This window comes from Neophocaena asiaeorientalis, unplaced genomic scaffold, assembly GCF_003031525.2.
Source record: "Neophocaena asiaeorientalis asiaeorientalis breed wild unplaced genomic scaffold, Neophocaena_asiaeorientalis_V1.1 scaffold1136, whole genome shotgun sequence".
Classification (NCBI taxonomy): domain Eukaryota; kingdom Metazoa; phylum Chordata; class Mammalia; order Artiodactyla; family Phocoenidae; genus Neophocaena; species Neophocaena asiaeorientalis.
The window spans coordinates 40,363-62,591 of record NW_020172368.1 but is presented as its reverse complement, the minus strand read 5'-3'; the positions used below and the strand labels follow the sequence as shown (position 1 = coordinate 62,591).

Sequence of the window (22,229 nt, the reverse complement as noted above, 5' to 3'; positions counted from 1 at the left end):
CCTGAGCTGCTGAAGTCTTCTACCATCAACCGCAGACCTGTGAGTGACAGAACCTTCAGAGGATTCCAGCCCCAACCTTCAAGCCAGTTGAAAATGAATGGAACAGAGACAAGACTTCCCCCTGTCCCCTGTCCGTATTCTGGGCTCACAGGATTCGTGAGTATGGTTATATATATATATATATTAGTTTCTTGCCTTTTGGGAGGTCTGAGGTCTTCTGCCAGCCTTCAGTAGGAGTTCTGTAGGAGTTGTTTCACGTGTGGATGTATTTCTGGTGTATCCGTGGGGAGGAAGGCGATCTCCGCGTCTTACTCTTCCGCCATCTTCAAGGTCCCCCCGGTTATATATTTTTTTAATCTTTTTTTTTTTTTTAATTTTTGGCCGCGCAGCGCGGCCTGTGGTATCTTAGTTCCCCGACTGGGGATCCAGTCGGCTCCCTGTGCAGTGCAGATGCGGAGTCTTAACCACTGGACCGCCAGGGAAGTCCCCAAGTATGGTTATTTTATGCGACTGAGTTTTGGAATAACTTGTTATGCACCTATAGTAACTGGAACAATATTATGTGTATTCTTCTTGGGGCTCTTTTTCTCATTTTCTAAGGACTTTGCAACGTTTGATATTTTCAGACGCTTGTTTATTTATTTTTCCGATCATTATAGTTCTTACTTTTTTTTTTTTTTTTTTGCTTGTATGTGCTGCAAATATCTGTAGATCAGTTTGGAGACAATGACATCTTTATGAGATTACAATTTCTGATACATGGACATAATATATCCTATACTTAATTACATTTTCTTCAATGTCTCACAATAAAGTTATATACAATTTTCCATAAGGATCTTGCACATCTTTTGTGTCAATTGTATCTCAATAAAGCTAGAAGAAAAAATAAATTCCTAATTTAAACCGCCTTGGTCATGATGTATTATCATTTTTAGATTTTGTTGGATTTGGTTTGCTAAAATTTTATTTGGAATTTTTTTCATCTAGACATTGAATGGTGATGATCTGAAACTATCCTCTCATATTTTACTTATCCAATTGGTTATTGAGATTATGCTAGCCAATGTTCATAGCAGCACTATTTACAATAGCCAAGATATGGACACAACCTAAGTGTCCATCAACAGATGAACACAAATGAATGGATAAAGAAGATGTGGTGCATATATATAATGGAATACTACTCAGCCATTTAAAAAAGGGATGAAATAATGCCATTTGCAGCAACATGGATGGACCTATAGATGATCATATCATGTGAAGTAAGTCAGACAAAGACAAAAATCATATGATATCACTTATATGTGGAATCTAAAAAAAGTTATACAAATGAACTTATTTACAAAACAGAAACAGGCTCACAGACATAGAAAACAATGTTATGGTTACCAAAGGGGAAAGGGCTGGGAGAGGGATAAATTAAGAGTTTGGGATTAATTATACATTACTATATATAAAATAGATAAACAACAAGGACCTACTGTATAAGCACAGGGAACTATATTCCATACCTATAATAGAAAAGAATCTGAAAAAGAATATATATATGTATGTATATATATATAACTGAATCAATTTGTTGTACTCCAGAAACTAACACAACATTGTAAAACAACTATATTTCAATTAAAAAAAAAAAAGTAAATCCAGGAAATTGCTAGAAGAAATATGCAAAATAAAGGGATTAAAAAAGAGTATGCTAACGTCATAAAATTAGTTAGGCAGTGTTTCCTCTTTTTCTGTTCTTGTGGGGAGTTTGTGTAGTATTGAAACTCTCTCTTCCTTAAACTTGTTTCTTAGAATCTGCTGTGATAGAGTTACCATGTTTTTCTGGATCTTTCCAATGTCTACATGTCATTAAACTTTTGTTTGATGTTCTCTTGTGTAAAAATAAGGAAAAAAGTGATAATTGAGGGAAAGTATTTTATTGATAATTCATTATGTATAATGTTTATAGAATTTCTACTTTTATTGATGTGTTACTTTTAAATGTTTTTTTTAAATTCCCAAATATATGAAGGTTTTTATAGTTACTATTTAACTACTAATTTCTAATTTATTTGCATTGTGGAGCCAAAGAATGTAGTTGTATAATATCACTCCGTTGAACTCTCTTGAATAATTACTTTTTAATAGGAAAAATCCTAAATATTATGTTTTAAGAAGTAAAAACACCCCCACAAGATATTTATTAATTATAAATGGGAAAAATTGTAAATTTACAGTGGAGAAACTGGCAGACATCACCTTATCCAAGTGATCAAAGTTAGCATCATCCGTAATGGGATAAATCAATATCATGGGTCTTCTGATATAATGCACTGAGAAGGACAAAAAGCACTTCTATAGGGGCTTCCCCGGTAAAAAAAAAAAAAAAAAAAAAAAAAAAAAAAAAAAGCACTTCTATAACCTTTGCATAACCTGAATTGAGAGACATCCTCCACAATAACAGGCCTAAACTCTTCAATAGTGGCAAGGTCATCAAAGGCAAAGACTGGGGAACTGTTCCAGACTAAAGGAGGTTAAGAAACATGAAAACTAGGGACTTCCCTGGTGGTCCATAGGTAAAGAATCCGCTTTCCAATGCAGAGAACTAGGGTTTGATCCCTGGTCGGGGAACTAAGATCCCACATGCTGCGGGGCAACTAAGCCCATGCGCCACAACGAAGAGCATGAGCACTGCAATGAAGATCCCACGTGTCACAACTAAGACCTGACATGGCCAAAAATAAATAAATAAATAAATTAAAAGAATGGTTATTAAAAAAAACATGAAAACTAAATGTAATGTGTGATCCTAGATTGAATCCTAGACCAGAATTGTTTTTCTTTTGCTGTAAAGACATTTATGGCACAATTGATAAAAGTCAAATAAGGTCTATAGATTAGATTGGAGTACTATATCAGTGTTAATTTCCTGATTTTGATTATTGTGCTGTGAATGTCCTTATTTTTATGAAACACCCCTGAAGTACTGGCAGTAAAGGAGTATCATGTCTGCAACTTACTTTCAAATGTTTCAGTGGAAAAAATGGCAGTAGAAGGAGGCACGGAGACAAGGAGGAAAAAAGCCATCAGGATAATCTGTGGCCAAAAGACTCTGGACACAGTGATATCTAATTTTAAATATTTGCCTTTCACCGTAAGCAAACCTTTACTATGTTTTGCTAAAATTAGGGCCTGATGTTTCCTGTAACTTGGGAGATGAAGGGAGAGACATTTTTCTTCTTGGGATACAGAGGAGCATGGAGGGGGCAGAGCTTGGAAGAGCTGTCATGTCAATCAAGGAGGTAACCCCCAGAGGTCTTGGAACAGCAGTCCAGAGCAAAAAGTGAGAGGAGAGGACCAGAAGAGATCTGTGGTGCATGGAAGCATGTCTGGCACTCTCAGAAATCTTAATGCACGGAAAGTAGATAAAAGACCAAACTTTCTGTATTTACACATAATGAGAGCTGACAATATCAGGTGGGCATCAAAAATCTCAGTGACACGGATAGCTGGAGAACCTAGGGACATTCAGATTGCAAATGGATAGTTTTCTCTGCTAAAAAGTAAAAGAAATTGAACAAAACACTTTGACCCTCCCTCCCTTCCCCTTGTATTGAATATAGAGGAAAGAAAAAGAGCAAAAACAGGTACTGTAGAATTTTTGGTTATATAGATTCTCCAGCGTATAAAGACAACTGCATCCTGGTCTTTAAAACTACATGAGGGCTTCCCTGGTGGTGCAGTGGTTGAGAGTCCGCCTGCCGATGCAGGGGACACGGGTTCATGCCCTGGTCCAGGAAGATCCCACATGCCGCGGAGTGGCTGGGCCCGTGAGCCATGGCCGCTGAGCCTGCGCGTCCGGAGCCTGTGCTCTGCAACAGGAGAGGCCACAACAGTGAGAGGCCCGCGTACTGCAAAAAAAAAACAAACAAAAAAACTACATGAAATACATTGTACGTGTGATTGATGCCATGAACATCAGAATAGATCAGAAGTACACTTGGAGATCATTGCAGCTTTATACATAAGAGAATAAAAGGAGGTTGTAGGAAGGTGGGGTGTGGTAGACATGGGGAATGCACCACCCAGATCTCCCTTCAAGGGAGGTTTCCTGCCCAGATTTGGAGAGGGCAGTCGGCAGACCAGCCTCTAAATGTCAGCTCCTTCAAGGCCCGCCTCAGCTGCAATGAGCTGCATTGCTTGGGGTCACAAACGACTCCCAGACTCACAATCTACAACTGACAACTGGAAAATGAGTTATGGACAATATAAAGTCTCAAACATTCAGCTCAGTGCAGGACAACTCTGTTGGGAAAAATTCACTGCACAGCATCCTGCCTGGTTGGCTAAGGTTTGTTGAGGGCTGCATCCCAGTTCAACTGCTTTTCTCTGCCCAATTCTGCTTCCTCCCATTCTATTCAGGGTGCTGCTCTGTCATAAACATCTTGCACCTTAAACCACAGCTCAGCATCTGCTTCTGGAGAACTCAACCTGCAACATGATGTGAGAGGATATAGCAGACTCTGTAGACCTAAGAAAGATACATAGTGTGGCAGACATAAGTTGATATATGAACAAAGGTATTTCACTACCTAGGATGAGTAAGAGGGAGAAAGAGGGGCCCATGGTTTAGCATGAAAGGAGATGAGGGTAAAGTTGGCATGTGTTTGGATGTTGGTTCTGATGCTTTTGCAGAAACCTCAAGTTGACAATGGCTTAAAGAAATTAGAAGTGTATTTCTCATAAAGAAGTAAAAAATGATGTGTTATTCCTCTGAGAAGTCAACAAAGTCCAAGACCCCTTCCATTTTGTTGCTCTGCCTCACTTGACATGCTTCATATGTTAAGCAACATAGGCCAGGTCATGGTGCAGGAACAAACCATCCGCAAATCTCAGTGGCTTACAACAAACATTTGCTTTCTCACTTACACTGCAGGTCTGCTGGGGGTTCACTCTGGCTCTGCTCCACATCCTTCTCATGTGGGGATGCAGGCTGCCAGAAGAACCCTATCTGAGACATCACCAGTCTTGTGGCAGAAGAAGACAAGAGCAAGGAGAAACTACATGATGGTCTTAGAGCTTTTGCTCAGAGTAGCACACGTCACTTCTCACATCTAATTGGCCAAAGCAAATCAAATGGCCAAGTTTGATTTCAACGGGGCAGTAAGTGTAATCCTAATCCAAGGAGGGACAGACAATATTTCGGAAAAGACTACAATACATCACAAATATTTGCTCACAAAGATTCACTTCTCTTCCTTTCATATTCAAGATATACCTCCTCCCCTAAAGAAAACAACTCAAAAATTCCATCCCAGTGGGATGTCCCATGATAGAGTAAGTTCTGGTATTGTGATAGTCTTCATATTAGGTCTGGAGAGGACTGTTTTTGGAGATTTAAGTTATCTACCCTCCCCCGCCCCCAACACAACACATACACACTATACAATGTGAAACAGTAAGTGGATAACCTCAGTAAATCCTCCCATTCAGACAGGGGAAGAATGGGAGGCACAGGATAGTCACTGATCCGTAAAAATTCTGAAATTCATCTGGTCAGGCAGACATTGACTTGGACTTCTGACCTGGGGAGAAGAGTGTACTTTGATCAGTTTTGCTCCCAGTAAGTGGTTCCCCTTGTCCACTACTCCCCAAGGTTCTTGGTTTCACCCGCAGAGAGTTCCTCCTTTTGCATCATCTTCTTCTGCCACATTTAAAGAGGAAACTGGGAACCATTCTCTCCCTGCATGCTGAGCAGCTTCCTCAACATACCACCTGTCCCTAGAATGATGGGGGCCCAAGGTTTATTTCAAGTCTCAGGAAGTCACAGTTTTTGGCTTTTTAGTCAATAACTTTCTGGCAATTTAACTTTCTCGAAAACACTTTTTGTTAGTGTTGTTTGAATCTATTTGGTTCCAGTTAACTCCATGTGTCAATACCTAGAATTCTTTTTGAAATATACTTCTCTCTTTAGATTTAATTCCATGTACCTTGAACTTAGCAGGCTTCCATAGGAGACCCATGTATTCAAGCTCTTTTCTCTGAGCCATTTTGTCCACTGAAATAATTTATTCACTGTCAACTTAATTGATTCAGAGATTTCACCCTTGGGTTTAATAGCCACTTCATTAACTGCATCTTTGCCAACAGGCTGAGTTTGAATCTCACTTCTTTGTTGAATCTAAAAAACAAATGAACAAACGAAACAGACTCACAGATACAGAGAGCAAACTGGTGGTTGCCTGAGGGGAGAGAGGTTGGGGTTTGGCAAAATAGGTAAAGGGGATTAAGAGGTACAAACTTCCATTTAAAGAATGAATAAATCCTAGGGATGTAATGTACAGCATAGGGAATATAGTCAAGAATATTGTAATAACTTCGTATGGTGATGATGGTAACTAGACTTATTGTCTTAATCATTTCAAAATGTATAAAAATATCAAATCACTACATTGTACACCTGAAACTAATATACTTTGTATGCTAATTAAAACAATTAAAGTTAAATTAAAATTTTAAAAATATTTTAAGCGTTACACCAGGAAATGGAAAAAAATTCTGGATAGTTTATGTAGATTTCCTTGCTTTCAAGGAGGTGTATCTTCAATCTCCATCCTTTGAGTGTAGGTTGCACTTACTGACATGAAGAGTGGGGAAAAGTAACTTTACAGTGGAGAAACCTAGCAAGCACTACCTCAGTCAGGTGACCAAAGTTAACATCATCAGTGATAAGTCACACTGAGAGCCTATGTCCTTGATATGATGTGATGAGAATGACTCTTAGCCCCTGTGGCCTTCCTCTCAAAAACCCATAACTCCAGTCCAATTACGAGAAAAACATCAGGCAAACCCAAATTGAGGGGCATTGTACAAAATGCCTGACTAGTACTCATCAAAACTGTCAGGGTCACCAGAAACAAAGTCTGAGAACTGTCACAGAACAAAGGAAGCTAAGGAGACATGACTACTGAATGTAATGTGGTATCTTGGATGAGATCCTGGAACAACAAAAAAAGGACATTAGGGAAAAACTAAGAAACCCAAATAAAGTGTGGAGTTTAATTAACAGTAGTGTCCCTTTTTAATAAATATTTATTTATTTTTTAAAATTAATTTTTGGCTGCGTTGGGTCTTCGTTGCTGCACGCGGACTTTCTCTAGTTGTGGTGAGCGGGGGCTCCTCTTTGTTGCGGTGCCCGGGCTTCTCATTGCGGTGGCTTCTTTTGTTGCAGAGCATGGGCTCTAGGTGCACGGGCTTCAGCCGTTGCAGCATGAGGGCTCAGTAGTTGTGGCATGTGGGCTCAGTAGTTGTGGCTCGCAGGCTGTAGAGCACAGGCTCCGTAGTCGTGGCACACAGGCTTAGTTGCTCCATAGCATGTGGGGTCTTCCTGGAGCAGGGATTGAACCCATGTCCCCTGCACTGGCAGGTGAATTCTTAACCGCGGCGCCACCAGGGAAGTCCCAACAGTAGTGTCCTAAGGTTGGTTCCTTAGCTGTGACAAATGAACCATAGATAAGATGCTAACAAAACGAGAAAGTGAGGGGTATACGGAAGCTTTCTGTACCAACATTGTAACTTTCCTGTAAGTCTAAAACAAAATTTAAATTTAAAAATTAAAAAACATTTTGTTTTATTTTTACAATGGCTGGGTAGATTTTCAGATCTTAGTGAAGTTAGGTCCCAAATGGTTAGAGCCAGATTGCAGATAGGCAGGTACCCCCAGCAAAACCCAACTAGAGGTTAATCTTGCTTAACCTTTTGCTGGCTCATATTTGACCCTCTCATGGAGTCACTGGCCTCAGTGCTCCCTTCTCCCAAAATTTAATCATTTATTTTACAGCACCATTTTTTTTCTGTTTAATGAGACACAAACTCTCAAATTTTTACCTAAAACAGAAATGCAGCAGATATACAAGGTAAAGCTTTCCTCATTCGTATGGAAGAAGGCAGCATCAATAATCCTCTTCAGTCTAAAGAGAAACTCATGAGTATTTATATTTTTTTAAAATATTATAGTTTTAAAATATTATTACTAGGGCGATAAATAAATCATTAAGTGACACAACCAGTCAGAATTAGACTTTTATTTTCATTTATTTTTTTCAGAGACATCAGTGGTTAATGAATGGGGGAGCTTACATGTCTGAAGCAAGGTCCTGGAGAGACACCCCACTGTGGTGGCAGTCTTCACTCCCGGAGGAGGGGTGGGGAGCTGGGGGAGGGTGGGAGGAGGGAGATTGCCAGTTATAGGGGAACTGACGTTGGGTGGGCTCATTAGTTAGCAAGGAAACCAGTAGAGGGGCAAGCCCCTCACTGCCCCTTTGATAAGAACAATTACTAGCTGGGGCTTGGGACAAGTACGCAGAAAGGTCAGTCATGTGAGTAGGGTGTAGGTGAAGCTGGCACTGGTTGGGCAGGGGATGTACAGAGAGCAAGAGAGCAGCCATCTTGAGTGGCCTGACCATACACTCTACCCCTACTAACCCTGCACGACCCTTACCATCTTGGTCCGCCCCTCTTCCATGATATCCCTGGGGTCAAGTATATAGGGGGCGCTGCAACCAGATGCCACAAATACAATACAGACAGGTCACCCCTGGTTTTCACAAACCCAGAGCCATCCCTATGGGGAGGGGAAGGCCCGGCTTTAAAAGAAACATTCTGGCGGCCTAGCCAGGAGTCAGTAGGCACAGTACAGATCTGTCACCCCATGTTATGTTGAGTGCCATTAGGGGTGGACCCATTAGGTCTTTCCAAACAAAAAACAATTAATCCCACTAGTTGGACTTGTGTGTTCAGAAGCCAGCCTGTTCCATTCCACACAGCATAGCCCAGAGGGGCTCATGGGCAGTCAATTGTACATTAACATATGCTGACAGGGGTCCTTCTGATGTATTGGCATATGGGATGTCTTTTCCCCACTAGCCACAGTAGCCAGGTTGATTTTTCATGGAAGTCCAGAGGAGGATGGCAAGAGCATCTCACTGTGGACCCAGCAGTTAGACTTATTTCACAGTGAGGCCAGTGTTGCTGCTCAGTCCTCGAATAGATTTCCTCCACTCAGGCTAGGGATGAAATGTAAGACATCTAACAGGCACAACACAGGGGAGATCATGACAATTAAGCAAAATACAAGCCGTAACTGCATTCAGAGATAATACCACACCTGCCTGTGGTTTTTGTCCTGGTCTGCAATACAGTTCAGAAAACTCAAGTGTTCAGTAATACAAGAGCATGTCCAAATTCATGTATACAATGGCCGCCTAGCTTCACCTTGGTTGTCTGAACCTCAGCTATTCCATCTTGACTTTCAAATGCATTCCCTTCCTCAGTGGACAAAGCAGATGTACAATGCATGTCTGAAAGGCCAAAAAACAGGCTGCTCTGGTCAGTAAAATTTAAGTTCAACCATGTATAAGCCTTCTGACTTCCCCATACCTCAATATGTGCAGATTTTTCCATCATTTCCCCTTTTGATTGCAAATCTTTCAATAGAAAGCATTGATGATCAAAATATCCATCCCTCAATGCTGGGGTGCTGACTCCTACCCCAGGTTCAGAACGTGTCCCTCGGTGCTAGTCCTCCTTTATATTCGCCAAGCCATTCATGTTGGGGGAAAACTAATCAGACCTCGTGAACAGGCTCAGAGGTACGTTAATCGGGAAACACTTTATAGGTCATATATTTTATCACTTACACCCAATTGTCACACAAGCATTATACATGTGCTTTTAGTAGCAGAGTTAAAGCAAGCAGTGTCACACTTCATGAGTAGTTATACTCTGTGACAATTTCACTAGATAATTTTCCTTCCATCCAGAACATCAGGACAAAAGTATGGCTAATACAATAACTTTTATAAATACAGACCTCAATTAACAGAACTAGAATTTAACATCCACTGAAACATAACATTGTTCTCTCTAAATCTGCCCTCATCTCCAGCAAACACAGCCAATCAAAACTAATTTGTTTGCAAAATAAGTGTGGTCAATTGACCACATAGCCTCCTCCAAACTGGCTGAGGGTGAACTCCTCTCAGACTGAATTCCCAAAAGTCCTCTCAAAGCCAGCAAAGCATGCCAAAGGTCTGCTATCAGACGCTGCCTTGGTGGATTTCTCTGTCTCCAAGATACTGAGATTCCTGCACATGCCAGGAAACACTCTTTCCCATTCACTTTGTAAGGCTGCTCCGAACCCAAAAGTCCCCAGTTTCTGGAGGGACCAGGCAGAGAGAGAAAAGACAAATGCTTGAATTTTACCCACAGGTGTAGTTTACCAAATTGCTATAAATCATAACCAACTTGAGGGGAAGGGCTCCCCCATATCCGCAAAACACAGATCAAAACCAGTAACATTCCAGACAAAACCCATAAACATTATTACCATACTCACCAGTTCACTCAGTAACCAATCCTTCTGTTAACTTTTTATGAAGCCGTTAGGTCTTCCATTAGCATTCTTTAAGTTTTTACCCAGTTCAGCAGTATGATCTGAAATTTATCAAAGACCTGTTATGGTCAAAAAGTCCTTCCTATGAATCTTCTTTTTTTTTTTAACATCTTTATTGGAGTATAATTGCTTTACAATGGTATGAATCTTCTTGAAGATGAAGCATTTTTGCCAAAACATTAGAGTACAACAATAACTGTCTACAAATGAAAAAAGACTTAAAAGGCACAGTTAAACATCTAATCACAATGTAATCAATAAAGAAACTTGGTTACAGGAATTATGACTGATTATAACCTTAACCCTTGAAAACCTTAATCTCTGGCAAAAACCAAGAAGCAAGTATTTGTGCACTTCCTGATCGGAAAACTTAATGCTTGACTCTTCCTCTCCTAAGCAGGCAAAGTTAGATTAACTTAGACTCGCCCAGCAATTAATATTTTATCCTATTTGAAATGACCCATGAATTCTCTTCCTTCAACTTTATTTTCAAGTTACCAAAATCTAGAGAGACTACTTTAAATAGACATTCCCAAAACATAATTATTTCTATAGAGTTTACCTAAAAGCTATTTTTTCTCCTTTACTCTTAGAGATCACATAAGATTAAAGTTCCAGAGAGCCCACGTAGATCATTTATATCTCAAAGGCACAAGAGAAATACCAATTCCTTCTAGAAAGATAGCTTAGCTCATTTGATACAATATGCTCATTTGATACAATAGCAGAGCCGTTGGAGGCCATTATTCTCCAGATCTCTTGGGAGCCCCCATTCAGCAAGGACAGCCACCTCAGGATCACCCCTGCAACTTTCGGGCCCCACACGCTGGTGGACGGCCTCCGCAACTTTGCATTCCCCATCCTGGATTTTCCGACATCTTGGTGCTCATGGGAGTTTCCTCAGTCTTCTGGCTGGCTCCACTAATTATTGGGCTGCACCCTGCAGGCCTACAATGCCTGCGCTTGTCCAGCTTCAAGACTGAAGAAAGAGCCCAGGGTCAGCAACAGACACATCAATGGTTTAATGGATGTGGGAGCTTACACGTCTGAAGCAAGGTCCTGGAGCAACACCCCACCCCTGTGCGGTGGACGGTGGCAGGACATGGTGGCAGTCTTCACTCCAGAATTAGACTTCTAAAGAATTACTTTCACAGACATTTCAACTCAAGTCCAGGGATTTTACAAAACCAATTTATCAGAGACAACATTTACAAAGATAACTGTTTGGTACAGAGTTGTATCTGATCTAATGTAGTCAGAAAGAAAGAACTTTTTTTCCCCTTATTTTGCTGATATATTTTATTTTGCTGAAGTTAGAAGAGCCTACGGTTTCAAGGCAAGAGGCTGGAATTCCATGAGTAAACACAGATAGGAGAAAGACAGGCAGAAAAATTCACAACTTGCAATATGGAGGAAATCAGTAGACTAGGATTACTAATATGTGGAATATTAGTCATGTAATGTTTAAATTTCCATTTGTTATACAAATATTTTATTGTTATTTTTTAGATTAGAAACCTTCTTTAAATGTTTCGTATAAACAGAAAAATAAGTCATTGTATTAGCATTATTAAGTGATAACACTGATGTGTTTTAGTTCAAAGAATAATTCTGTGGCTATATTAGTCTGCTCAGGCTGCAATAACAAAATACTACAGACTGGGTGGCTTAAACACAGAAATTTATTTCCCATAGTTCTAGATGCTGGGAAGTCCAAAATCATGGTGTCAGTAGGATTAGTTTCATTCTGAGGCTTCTTCTCTTGGCTTGGAGGTAGCCACCATCTCTCTCTGTGCTCACATGACCTTTTGTGTATGTGTGCACAGAGAGAGGGACAGAGAGAGCTCTTGGGTGTCTCTTCTCATAAGGACTCTAATCCTATGAGATCAAGACCCCATCCTATGACTTCATTTAGCTGTAACTACTTCCTTACAAATCTACAAAAAACAGCCACACTAAACATTAGGGCTTTAACCTATGAATTTCAGGGGGACAGAAACATTCAGTCCATAACAGTAGCCCACCAAAATATAAAAGTAAAGGGGAAAAATACAAGTTCAAGAATGTACTTGACTTAAAATTTAAGTTGATATGTTATAGAACAATACGTAGAGCTGAGTTGAGAAGTTGATCTGTAAAGGCTGTATCTTTCCTAGCTCTGTTTACTTAATGACCTGTGTGTATCTTTAGAACCAGATTTTGGTTTCTAATGCTATCTCTCACTGAAAGCCAGAGAAAACAGCTTTATTTTTGTTTTCTAATGGCCTACAATTTCTCAGTAAAGTGACAATTAATGCTTACTATCACAATTAAAGCTTGATCTGGGTTATTCTGAGGGCAAAAAAAAATGGAGATTACAGTTTTAAAGGAGTAAATAATTTTATCAGTGCTCTCTGTTCTGTCAAAATTATTAAGGCCCACTTGGTCACAGTTTGAATTATCTTGGGAATCTCCCAAGTCCTGGATCAATATAGCAAAGAGAAATGTCAAGAATTCAGGAACCAAAAATTCTGCTTCTGGTATGGCCAAGGTAGTTTCTACCAGGCCACCCTTCTGCAGATAAATATAAACCCTGGACAAATTTTAAAAAACAAAAAATTGCACTGTGGAGGTCCAGACTTAGAAGAAAGAATGGCCACAGGATGAGTGTATGGTTTTTATGGTTTTTAACCGCAGGGTGGGTCATAGTCTGTGCTGTGCAGGGTGGTTAAATCTCCTTCAGAAAACCACTATTATTCTGGGTGGAAGAATTGGGGACAGAGTTTGGGACAATAGCTGCTGAAAGGAGGTAGGGGAGGAATCCCTGAAAGGAGAGAGCCAGAGAGGGAAAGTTCCAAATTCTGTGTGTCAGCTCTGCCCAAATCTCTAGCTGACCTATGAACAGAAAAGAGAAGTTTCTCCCAATACCAAGCGGATTGTCACCTATGGACATTTACATAGTAATTGCTTCATCTTGTTTTGGTTTGGAATTCTTCCTAAGCGTCACGGTGCCACAGAATATGTAGCTGTTGATTTGCTCTGGATGCCAGACAGACAAGACTGCTGTGTAAGATAGCTGGCTCAACTGTCTTTGGTTGGATCCCAAACACGATGCTCCTTTCCAGGCCAGAGAATCTTCGGACACTGTCCAACACAATATCATCACCTGACATGTTACTCGCATTGGTGAAGTGCACTACCTTTATCTTCCTCATTGCTCTCAAGAGCTCCGGCTTGTAACACTCCACATCTTTTGTGGTGCTAACAAGCACAGCAATGTCCTTGGGAGAATAGCCCCTTTCAAAGAGAAGCTTGCAAGTGTCTGCCACATGTGTCGCTATTTTATTCAGAGTCAAGTTTTCCTTAATATTTAAGGTTCCCTGAACAACCTGAGCCCATTCAGCTTCAAGAAGCATCTGCAGGGACCCAAGGGGGATGTTAGGTGGAGGATTTTTTCTGACCTCCTGCAATACATGTTTTAAGTATTCGGCTATTTGATATGCATTGCAGACCACTCTGGTGAGCTCTTCCCTTGGATACTGGGCTGAGAGAGCAGGGAGGCCGCTGCACTCCATGTAGTTGGTCTGAAAGTAGTCTAGAAAGATCCAGAGAATTCCTGGGCAATCCTTGTCTCTCTGAGTGATGGTTTTCGCTTTGCCATACCAGTCCCCATCTTCACTGCGGAAATTCTGAGCTTCATCGATGATGATGTGTTGAATCTTTTTAAAGTCATATTTCATGAAGGTTTTCCGGGTCACTGCATGGCAGACTTTTTTGTCACTGTAAAAATTAAAAAGACACATTCAGGTTTTCTCTGAGTCAATAAAGGAGGAAAATTACTCTATCATACTCCTATGAACACGATACTCTTGTCACAGATCATTTTACCATCTTACTCTCAAGGAACAAGGTGATTCATGGACTTCCCTGGTGGCACAGTGGTTAAGAATCCACCTGCCAATACAGGGGACACGGGTTCGATCCCTGGTCAGGAAGATCCCACATGCCACGGAGCAACTAAGCCTGTGCGCCACAACTACTAAGCCCGCGCGCTGCAACTACTGAAGCCTGGGCACCCTAGAGCCTGAGCGCCGCAACAAGAGAAGCCACAGCAAGGAGAAGCCCGAGCACCTCAACAAAGAGTAGCCCCCACTGGCCACAACTAGAGAAAGCCTGTGTGCAGCAATGAAGACCCAGTGCAGCCAAAAATTAATTAATTAATTAATTGGAAAAAAATTGAAAATAATAATAATTTTAAAAAGGAACAAGGTGATTTGGAGGGAATTTAGACTGAACCTCATTTGCTGACAATAAGATCTAACTGCTTGGGACTTCCCTGGCCGCCCAGTGGTTAGGACTGGGTGCTTTCTCTGCCGTGGCCCTGGGTTTAATCCCCATAAGCCATGGGGCGCAGCCAAAAAAAAAAAAAGAAGATCCAACTGCTTACCTGATAAATTTCCTCAGAGGCTGGTTCTCACAAATGTAGAGAATTTCATTTGTCTCACAGTGAAACATATTCCTGTCCTGATCTTCTCCATGATCTTCATGGCCATGATTGTCTTCCCTGAGCCAGGTAAGCCATGGATAAACAACTCTTTGTTCTTGCGGAGGTTTTTTGAGAAGATCTCATATTGCTTGGCTGTGAGCAGATTTAAAACCTCACAGCCAAGCTGGTCACTCAAGAAAGATCTGAAGCCAAGCAAGACAATCACAAGGGACTGCAACAAAGCTTCCATTTGCTGAGTGTTTGCAATGTAATAGGACCTGGGGTAATCAATCAGGGATGCTGCACTCACTGAGGACTCCGCATTGCTCTCAGGACTCAGGTGGAGGACCTTGGTAATGACACACACATTTCCAGAGTAGCCCCCCATGTTCACCAGCTTCTGCTTCAGAGTGAAGGTGGTGCTGGTGCAATAGGACTGCTCATCTGCATCCTGCTCCCTGAGAATGGTGTAGAGAATGGGGGGAACTGTTCCATGCTATCAGCAGAGCATCACAGATGACTGCTTGCTTCTCTTTCAAGTTCAGGTCCACAGCCCAGCTTCTAGAAAGGATTAAAATTCCCTGGGAGAATGGATATATTTGCATATTTATTAATTCCTCCAAACCTTCATTCTGTGAACACAGCTCCTTCCAGAGGGATTTGGGAGTACATTGCAGACATCTTGGTAGCACTAGATACGGAAAGAATTATAAATTTAGTGGCAAAAATCACATTTATTTTAATGATTAATTGTAATTAATCAAAATCACTATACTTACACTTAATTATAATTAATTTTATTAATTATGATGTTACTTATTTTTGTATACATTCTTTTGCCAGTATTACTATATTACAGTGAAGGAAAAGAAGCCTTGAAAAGTCTGACACACTTCATCTAAGCCTACGTGCTTATTACGTTTATGACCTTGGAAAATTCCTTAGCCTCCCTAAGACTCTGTTCCCTCATCTGTAAAACAAACAAAAATCCACATGTACAAAAATAGCACATCTCTTATGGTGAGGAATAAATGAAATAGCATAAAGGTATCTGCTCATTGTAGCTGCTTGAGAAATGTTAGTTCTCTTTCCCTTCCTACTCTTAAAGCATCTGAATCTCAAAATGTCCCTTAACAGTCCCCATTGATGGAGGTAGGAAGAGCCCTCCCAGGAAGAAGGTGCTCATTAAATATCTGTGGAGAAGATGGAGCTATGAAAACTTTACTAGGAGGGACCTCTGTGCAGCCCTCCACTGGGAGATCCTAAGATTAGTCTCTGAGATAACTCTCCTTAAGCATCACTCACTTACAGATCTATGTAATAATGCATCTATCACAAGAGTCTACCCCTTGTCATGAAGGAGCAAGGAACAATGTTGTGACATGAGAATAAACTTGCGCTGTAGGGTTTTAAACTTATGTCAATGATCATTTGTTCCAAAGGGAGGGGAAAAATGCAGAGATTGTTGTCATCCTATTGTGGTGGTGTCAGATCACATACCAGAATCTGGATCTGTAGGGTTAATTTCCAGTGAAATTACCCATATTTCATTGGTAGTTGTTTATTGTTCCTTGTGGTGGTGCTCTCTCACTTGTACCAGGTGTTTGCACAACTTGATTTTGCCTGCAACCTGGATAATGGTGAGTAGGAGATGGACTCTATTATGGGACACATCCAGATTTTGGAGATGTTAAAAGGCTGGGGGAAACATGCATCTTGGGATGGATGGAATAGGGTAATATAAGGATATGTTTAAAATGCAGCTTTAGAAAACAAAGGAAGTATAAAATAAGAAAAGTATAAAATAAGAAAACACATCATTTGTACCAGGGAGTTTGCACACATCTATGGTTCTCACAATTCTGCAAGGCAGATATACTTACTGTTCTCTTTTTTTTTTTTTTTTTTTGTGGTCCGCGGGCCTCTCCCGTTGTGGAGTACAGGCTCCGGACGCGCAGGCTCAGCGGCCATGGCTCACGGGCCCCGCCGCTGCACGGCATGTGGGATCTGCCCGGACCGGGGCATGAACCCGCGTCCCCTGCATCGGCAGGCGGACGCTCAACCACTGCGCCACCAGGGAAGCCCTGTTCTCTTTTTCATATGAGTAAATGGGAACTCAAACCGGTCAAGTGCCTTGCCCATGGTCACACCACTGGGAAATGGCAGAGCCAGAGTCTGGACCCAGTGCTGTCTCAGACACCAGACCCTCTGTTGTCTCTACTGTGGCCTTGCAAGCCACACAGACTACCCATGCCTGCTAAATGGACAATGTCACTAAAGCATTTGATGTTCATAGCAAATATGTTTTGCCTCATTGTCAAATAGGTCTTATTTTTCTTTAATTATATAATAGGACATGCTTCCTAAGGAAATTATGTGAAGACAAGAAGTGTCCCTTTCATTTCTTGGATATTCCACATGGCACTTAATCAATTATAGGGGCCAGACTAGGTGTCAATAAATGTCCACCACTCCACGTGCACCAGAGTAGTTACCACTCTCCATGTGACTTGGGGCCTCTGTGCCTTTGTGTAGGTGTGTCCTGAGACTTGAATGCCCTCTTCTACTTTTGTCACCTGATAAATTCCTCTCATTTCTTCTAGAACTCCCAAGTTTGTTCTCTCCTCAGAGTTCCCACAGAACTTTGTATCCATACTAGGCACTGATCTCTTCATGGATCTAGGGAAATCTTTTTTTGTGTGTGTGTATGTGGTTTTTTAAAAAATATTTTATATTGGAGTATAGTTGATTAACAATGTTGTGTTAGTTTCAGGTGTATGGCAAAGTGATTCAGTTATACCTGTACATGTATCTATTCTTTTTCAAAATCTTTTCCCATTTAAGTTACAGCATATTGAGCAGAGTTCCCTGTGCTATACAGTAGGTGATCTAGGGAAATCTTTAAAAACAGAGCACTGAAGTGTCCAGACTGATGGTTTTCCAACTACAGGAAATCAGGTGAGGGCTTCTAACAGTCTAGGACATCAGGATGAAGGTTGCTGGGGGTTGGTTGAATCTGATCTACTACTCTAACCCCTGACTTTCTCTAGAACCCATCACTCCAGGTATAGACAAAATTTCTTTTTCGGTCATTGCATTTTTTTCAAAAGAAAGATTTACAGTGTTTAATCTGAAGCTAAACTATTGTCAATCAATAGTAATAGTTAATGTAATGAGGACATCCCTATTCTTAGTATTTGGAGTCCAGTTGCAAAACCCAAACCGAACTGATTAGTTACTACTGTGAGAGCTCAGAATCTAATGATAGCGGTCTCTGAAAGTGAAAATTTGCTTCAAAAAATGGTTTTAATTAGGTAATACAGTCCCATAGTCCAAATACCAAAACATTCCTCTTTCTATTCACTCCATTTCCTCCCTTCCCAAGCCCATCCTACTCCTCTAACACAGACCCTTTTTTTTTTCAGTTTCTCAGCTAGTCTTCCAAAACTTCTTTGTGCAAATACAAGCAAATATTTCCCCCTTTCTTACACAATAGGTAGCAAACTGTCCAGCTCTTTCCATATCAGTACATAAAGAACTTTCTTATTTTTTCCCACAGTTGTCTAACATGCCATCTTATGGATGTGACATATGTCCCTATTGATGGGTTCTTGAGTGTTCCCCCCCCAACCTTTTGCTATTATGAGAATATTACAATGAGTAACCTTGTATATTTTGTATGCATGCAGGTATAAATAAAGAATAAAGTCCCAGCAGTGGGATTACTGGGTAAAAGGGTAAATGCATTTGTAATTCTGATAGATATTACCAAGCTGTCCTCCAATGGAGTTGTACCAATATGCACTCCTGCCAGTACTGCACGAGAAGGCTTGTTTCCCCATAGCACAGCATATAAAAGATGTCAGATTTTTAAATTTTTTACCATCCAATAGATAAAAATGATAGCTTGTTTTAATTTGCAAGTCTCTTATTTTGATTAATATTAAGCATCTTTTCAAATGTTTGAAAGCCATTTGAATTGTATTTGCTCTGAACTGACTTCGTTGATTTTTCTTTTTAATTAATTAATTTAATTGTTTCTATTTTTGGCTGTGTTGGGTCTTCCTTACTGTGCGTGGGCTTTCTCTAGTTGTAGAAAGCTGGGGCTTCTCTTCATTGTGTTGCGCGGGCTTCTCATTGCGTTGGCTTCTCTTGTTGCAGAGCATGGGCTCTAGGCACGCGGGCTTCAGTAGTTGTGGCACGTGGGCTCAGTAGCGCACAGGCTTAGTTGCTCCACGGCATGTGGCATCTTCCCCGGCCAGGGATTGAACACCTGTCCTCTGCATTGGCAGGCGGATTCTTAACGACTGCACCACCAGGGAAGCCCCATTGATTTTTCTTTTAAGTTATTCTTTATCCTTATCAACTTTTGGAAGCTGTTTATATTGGTATATTAGAGACACTGGCCCTTTGTTTGTAATATGAGTTGCAAATATTTTTCCTAGCTGGTCAGTGGCCCTTTGACTTTCTATTTAGTTGCTTTAGCCATGCACAATGCTTATCTTTTAATGTAATCATATATATCAGTCTACTTTCACGGCTTTTGGATTTTGAATCTTGACTTTTCTAATCCTCATGCCAAAAGTATAAAGGCATTTACAAATGTCTTCTCCTAGAACATTTATGGCGTTAATTTTTTAAAAATTCTTGAGCGATTTAGAGCTTATGTTGGTATATGTCATAAAGCGTGAATCCATCTTTTTCAAAATAAATTGCCACCCAGTTTTCCCAATATCTCTTTATTGAAACATCCTTTCCTCTCCACTTGAGAGGCCAATTCCATCACGAACTAAATTCTGATGTGTTTGCAACTATTTCTGGACCTTCTATCCTGTACCCTTGATCTAGTCATATGCCAATACAACTCTATTTTTATTTGAGGTTTTATAATGATTTAATATCTGGATAGCCCTTCTTTTTGCTCTTCTTTTTCAGGTTTTTATTTCCTGGCTCTTCTTGCTTGTTTATTTTTCCACTGGAACTTTAGGATAAGATTGTTTAGATTAAGTTAATCTCTTGGTTTTTTTTTAAATTGATATCTCATTAAGTTTATAAAATAACTTAGAGAAAACTGACAGCTTTCTTCCTTTCAAGAATATGACATGTGTTTCCATTTTATCCTTCTTCTGTGTCCTTCAATATTGTTTAAAATTTTTTCTCAGATAGGTTTATCTTAGATATTTTAAATTTTTGTTGCTATTGAAAATTGGGTATTTTCTTTGATTTGTTTGTTATAGCAGGATACTGAATTTTGCATATTAATTTTGACATATGCTTCATATAATTCTATTAATACAATTATTTATATTCAGTCTGAATTCTTTTATTGTTTATAGTGTTTTTCTTTAGGCTCTCTTGAATATAGTCCTATCTTCTTCAATTTTTATCCCTCTAATTTCTTTCTCTTATCTAATTGCTTTGGCTAATTAATATTGCACAAAAGTTGTAGCAGTGCAATGATGGTTTTGTTCCCAAATTTAATAGAATGCCTCTAATATCTCCCAGTTAACATAATGGTCTTTGGGGGATATTGATAGATATAGATATATAGGTATAAGTATAATGTTAAAGAAGTATCTAGGGCTTCCTTGGTGGCACTGTGGTTAAGAATCCACCTGCCAATGCAGAGGACACAAGTTCAAGCCCTGGTCCGGGAAGATCCCACATGCCACAGAGCAACTAAGTCCATGCTTAGTTGCCACAACTACTGAGCCCGTGTGCCACAACTACTGAAGCCCGCACACTTAGAGCCCTTACTCCGCAACAAGAGAAGCCACCGCCATGAGAAGCCTGCGCACTGCAATGAAGAGTACCCCCGCTCACCACAACTACAGAAAACCTGTGCACAGCAACGAAGGCCCAACCCAGCCAAAAAGAAAGAAATAAAATAAATTTATTAAAAAAAATAAATTAAAAAAATAAATCTTTAGGAGGTGGGTCCAATGTTCACTGCAGCACTATCTACAATAGCCAGGACATGGAAGCAACCTAAATGCCCATGGACAGACGAATGGATAAAGAAGTTGTGGTACATATATACAATGGAATATTACTCAGCCATAAAAAGGAATGAAATTGGGTCATTTATTGAGACGTGGATGGATCTAGAGACTGTCATACAGAGTGAAGTAAGTCAGAAAGAGAAAAACAAATATCGTATAGTAACACATGTATGTGGAACCTAGAAAAATGGTACGGATGAACCTGTTTGCAGGGCAGAAGTTGAGACCCAGATGTAGAGAACAAACGTATGGACACCAAGTGGGGAAAGCCGTGGGGGGGTGGGGATGGTGGTGTGCTGAATTGGGCGATTGGGATTGACGTTTATACACTGATGTGTATAAAATTGATGACTAATAAGAACCTGCTGTATAAAAAAATAAAGTTTTAAAATTTAAAAAAAACAAAAAACTAATACTAAACTTTCTTTGGGTTATTTATATGGAAATATGTTAATATAAATGTTTCAGACATTACATGAAATTCCTAAAAGTCTTATATGTTCTGTTATAAGGCATAATTCTAGTTATTACTTTAAAATGTATATCTCAGAAATAACTAAATTTCCTTGTCAATTGCATTATTATGAACTTTCATCAAATAATTAGCTGTGGTCATTTTTAAGTCTTTTGTCATTTACAGACAGTTCTGGGTGTACTCTGATGCTTTTGCAAAAATGTTACTATAAAAGGTTTTCATCTTCAAGGAATTCATAGATAAGACTCTGACAAGTACAGGTCTCTGGTAATTGACTATACTGCTGAACTGAATGAATAAGCATTTTCAGAACTCTAATGGAAAACTGATGAATTCATAAAAGTGCTAACAAAAGATCAAGTTAAAAAATTAATTACATGGGACTGAGTGAACTGATGAGGATGATTATAATTTTTGTGACTTTGTTTGAATAAAAAAAATGTTAAAAAAGTAATTTAAAAAATCTTTAAAGAAAAGTATCTATGGGTGGGAGGATCCCACATGCCGCGAAGCGGCTGGGCCCGTGAGCCATGGCCGCTGAGCCTGTGCGTCCGGAGCCTGTGCTCCGCAATGGGAAAGGCCACAACAGTGAGAGGCCCGCGTACCAAAAAATAAAATAAATAATAAAAAAAAAATAAACTAAAAATTTTTTAAAAAGAGAGAAAAAAACAAACAAAAAAAGCAGGTTCTCAGGCTTCTCCCCAGACACGATGCAGCAAACAATGAATCTGTATTTTTAAGATTCCCAGGTGATTCTATGGTCAGCCAAGTTCGGGAACTACTGGACTCCCATATTTCCTGTCTCCCATTGTTACAATCTTTCAGCTCACTATTCATGGTGAA

At 40.0% G+C, this 22,229-nt stretch overlaps 1 protein-coding gene across 1 annotated transcript; it reads right to left on the bottom strand.

Annotated features, from left to right (window-relative positions):
• Positions 1 to 13,419: 13,419 nt before the first annotated feature.
• On the bottom strand, positions 13,420 to 17,161 carry LOC112416026 (schlafen family member 11-like). Its single transcript, XM_024769307.1, is given in 5 exon segments — positions 13,420 to 14,203; positions 14,871 to 14,947; positions 14,950 to 15,390; positions 15,392 to 15,600; positions 17,158 to 17,161. Coding segments are annotated over 5 exon segments (1,515 nt in total).
• Between the last annotated feature and the right edge of the window lie 5,068 nt (positions 17,162 to 22,229).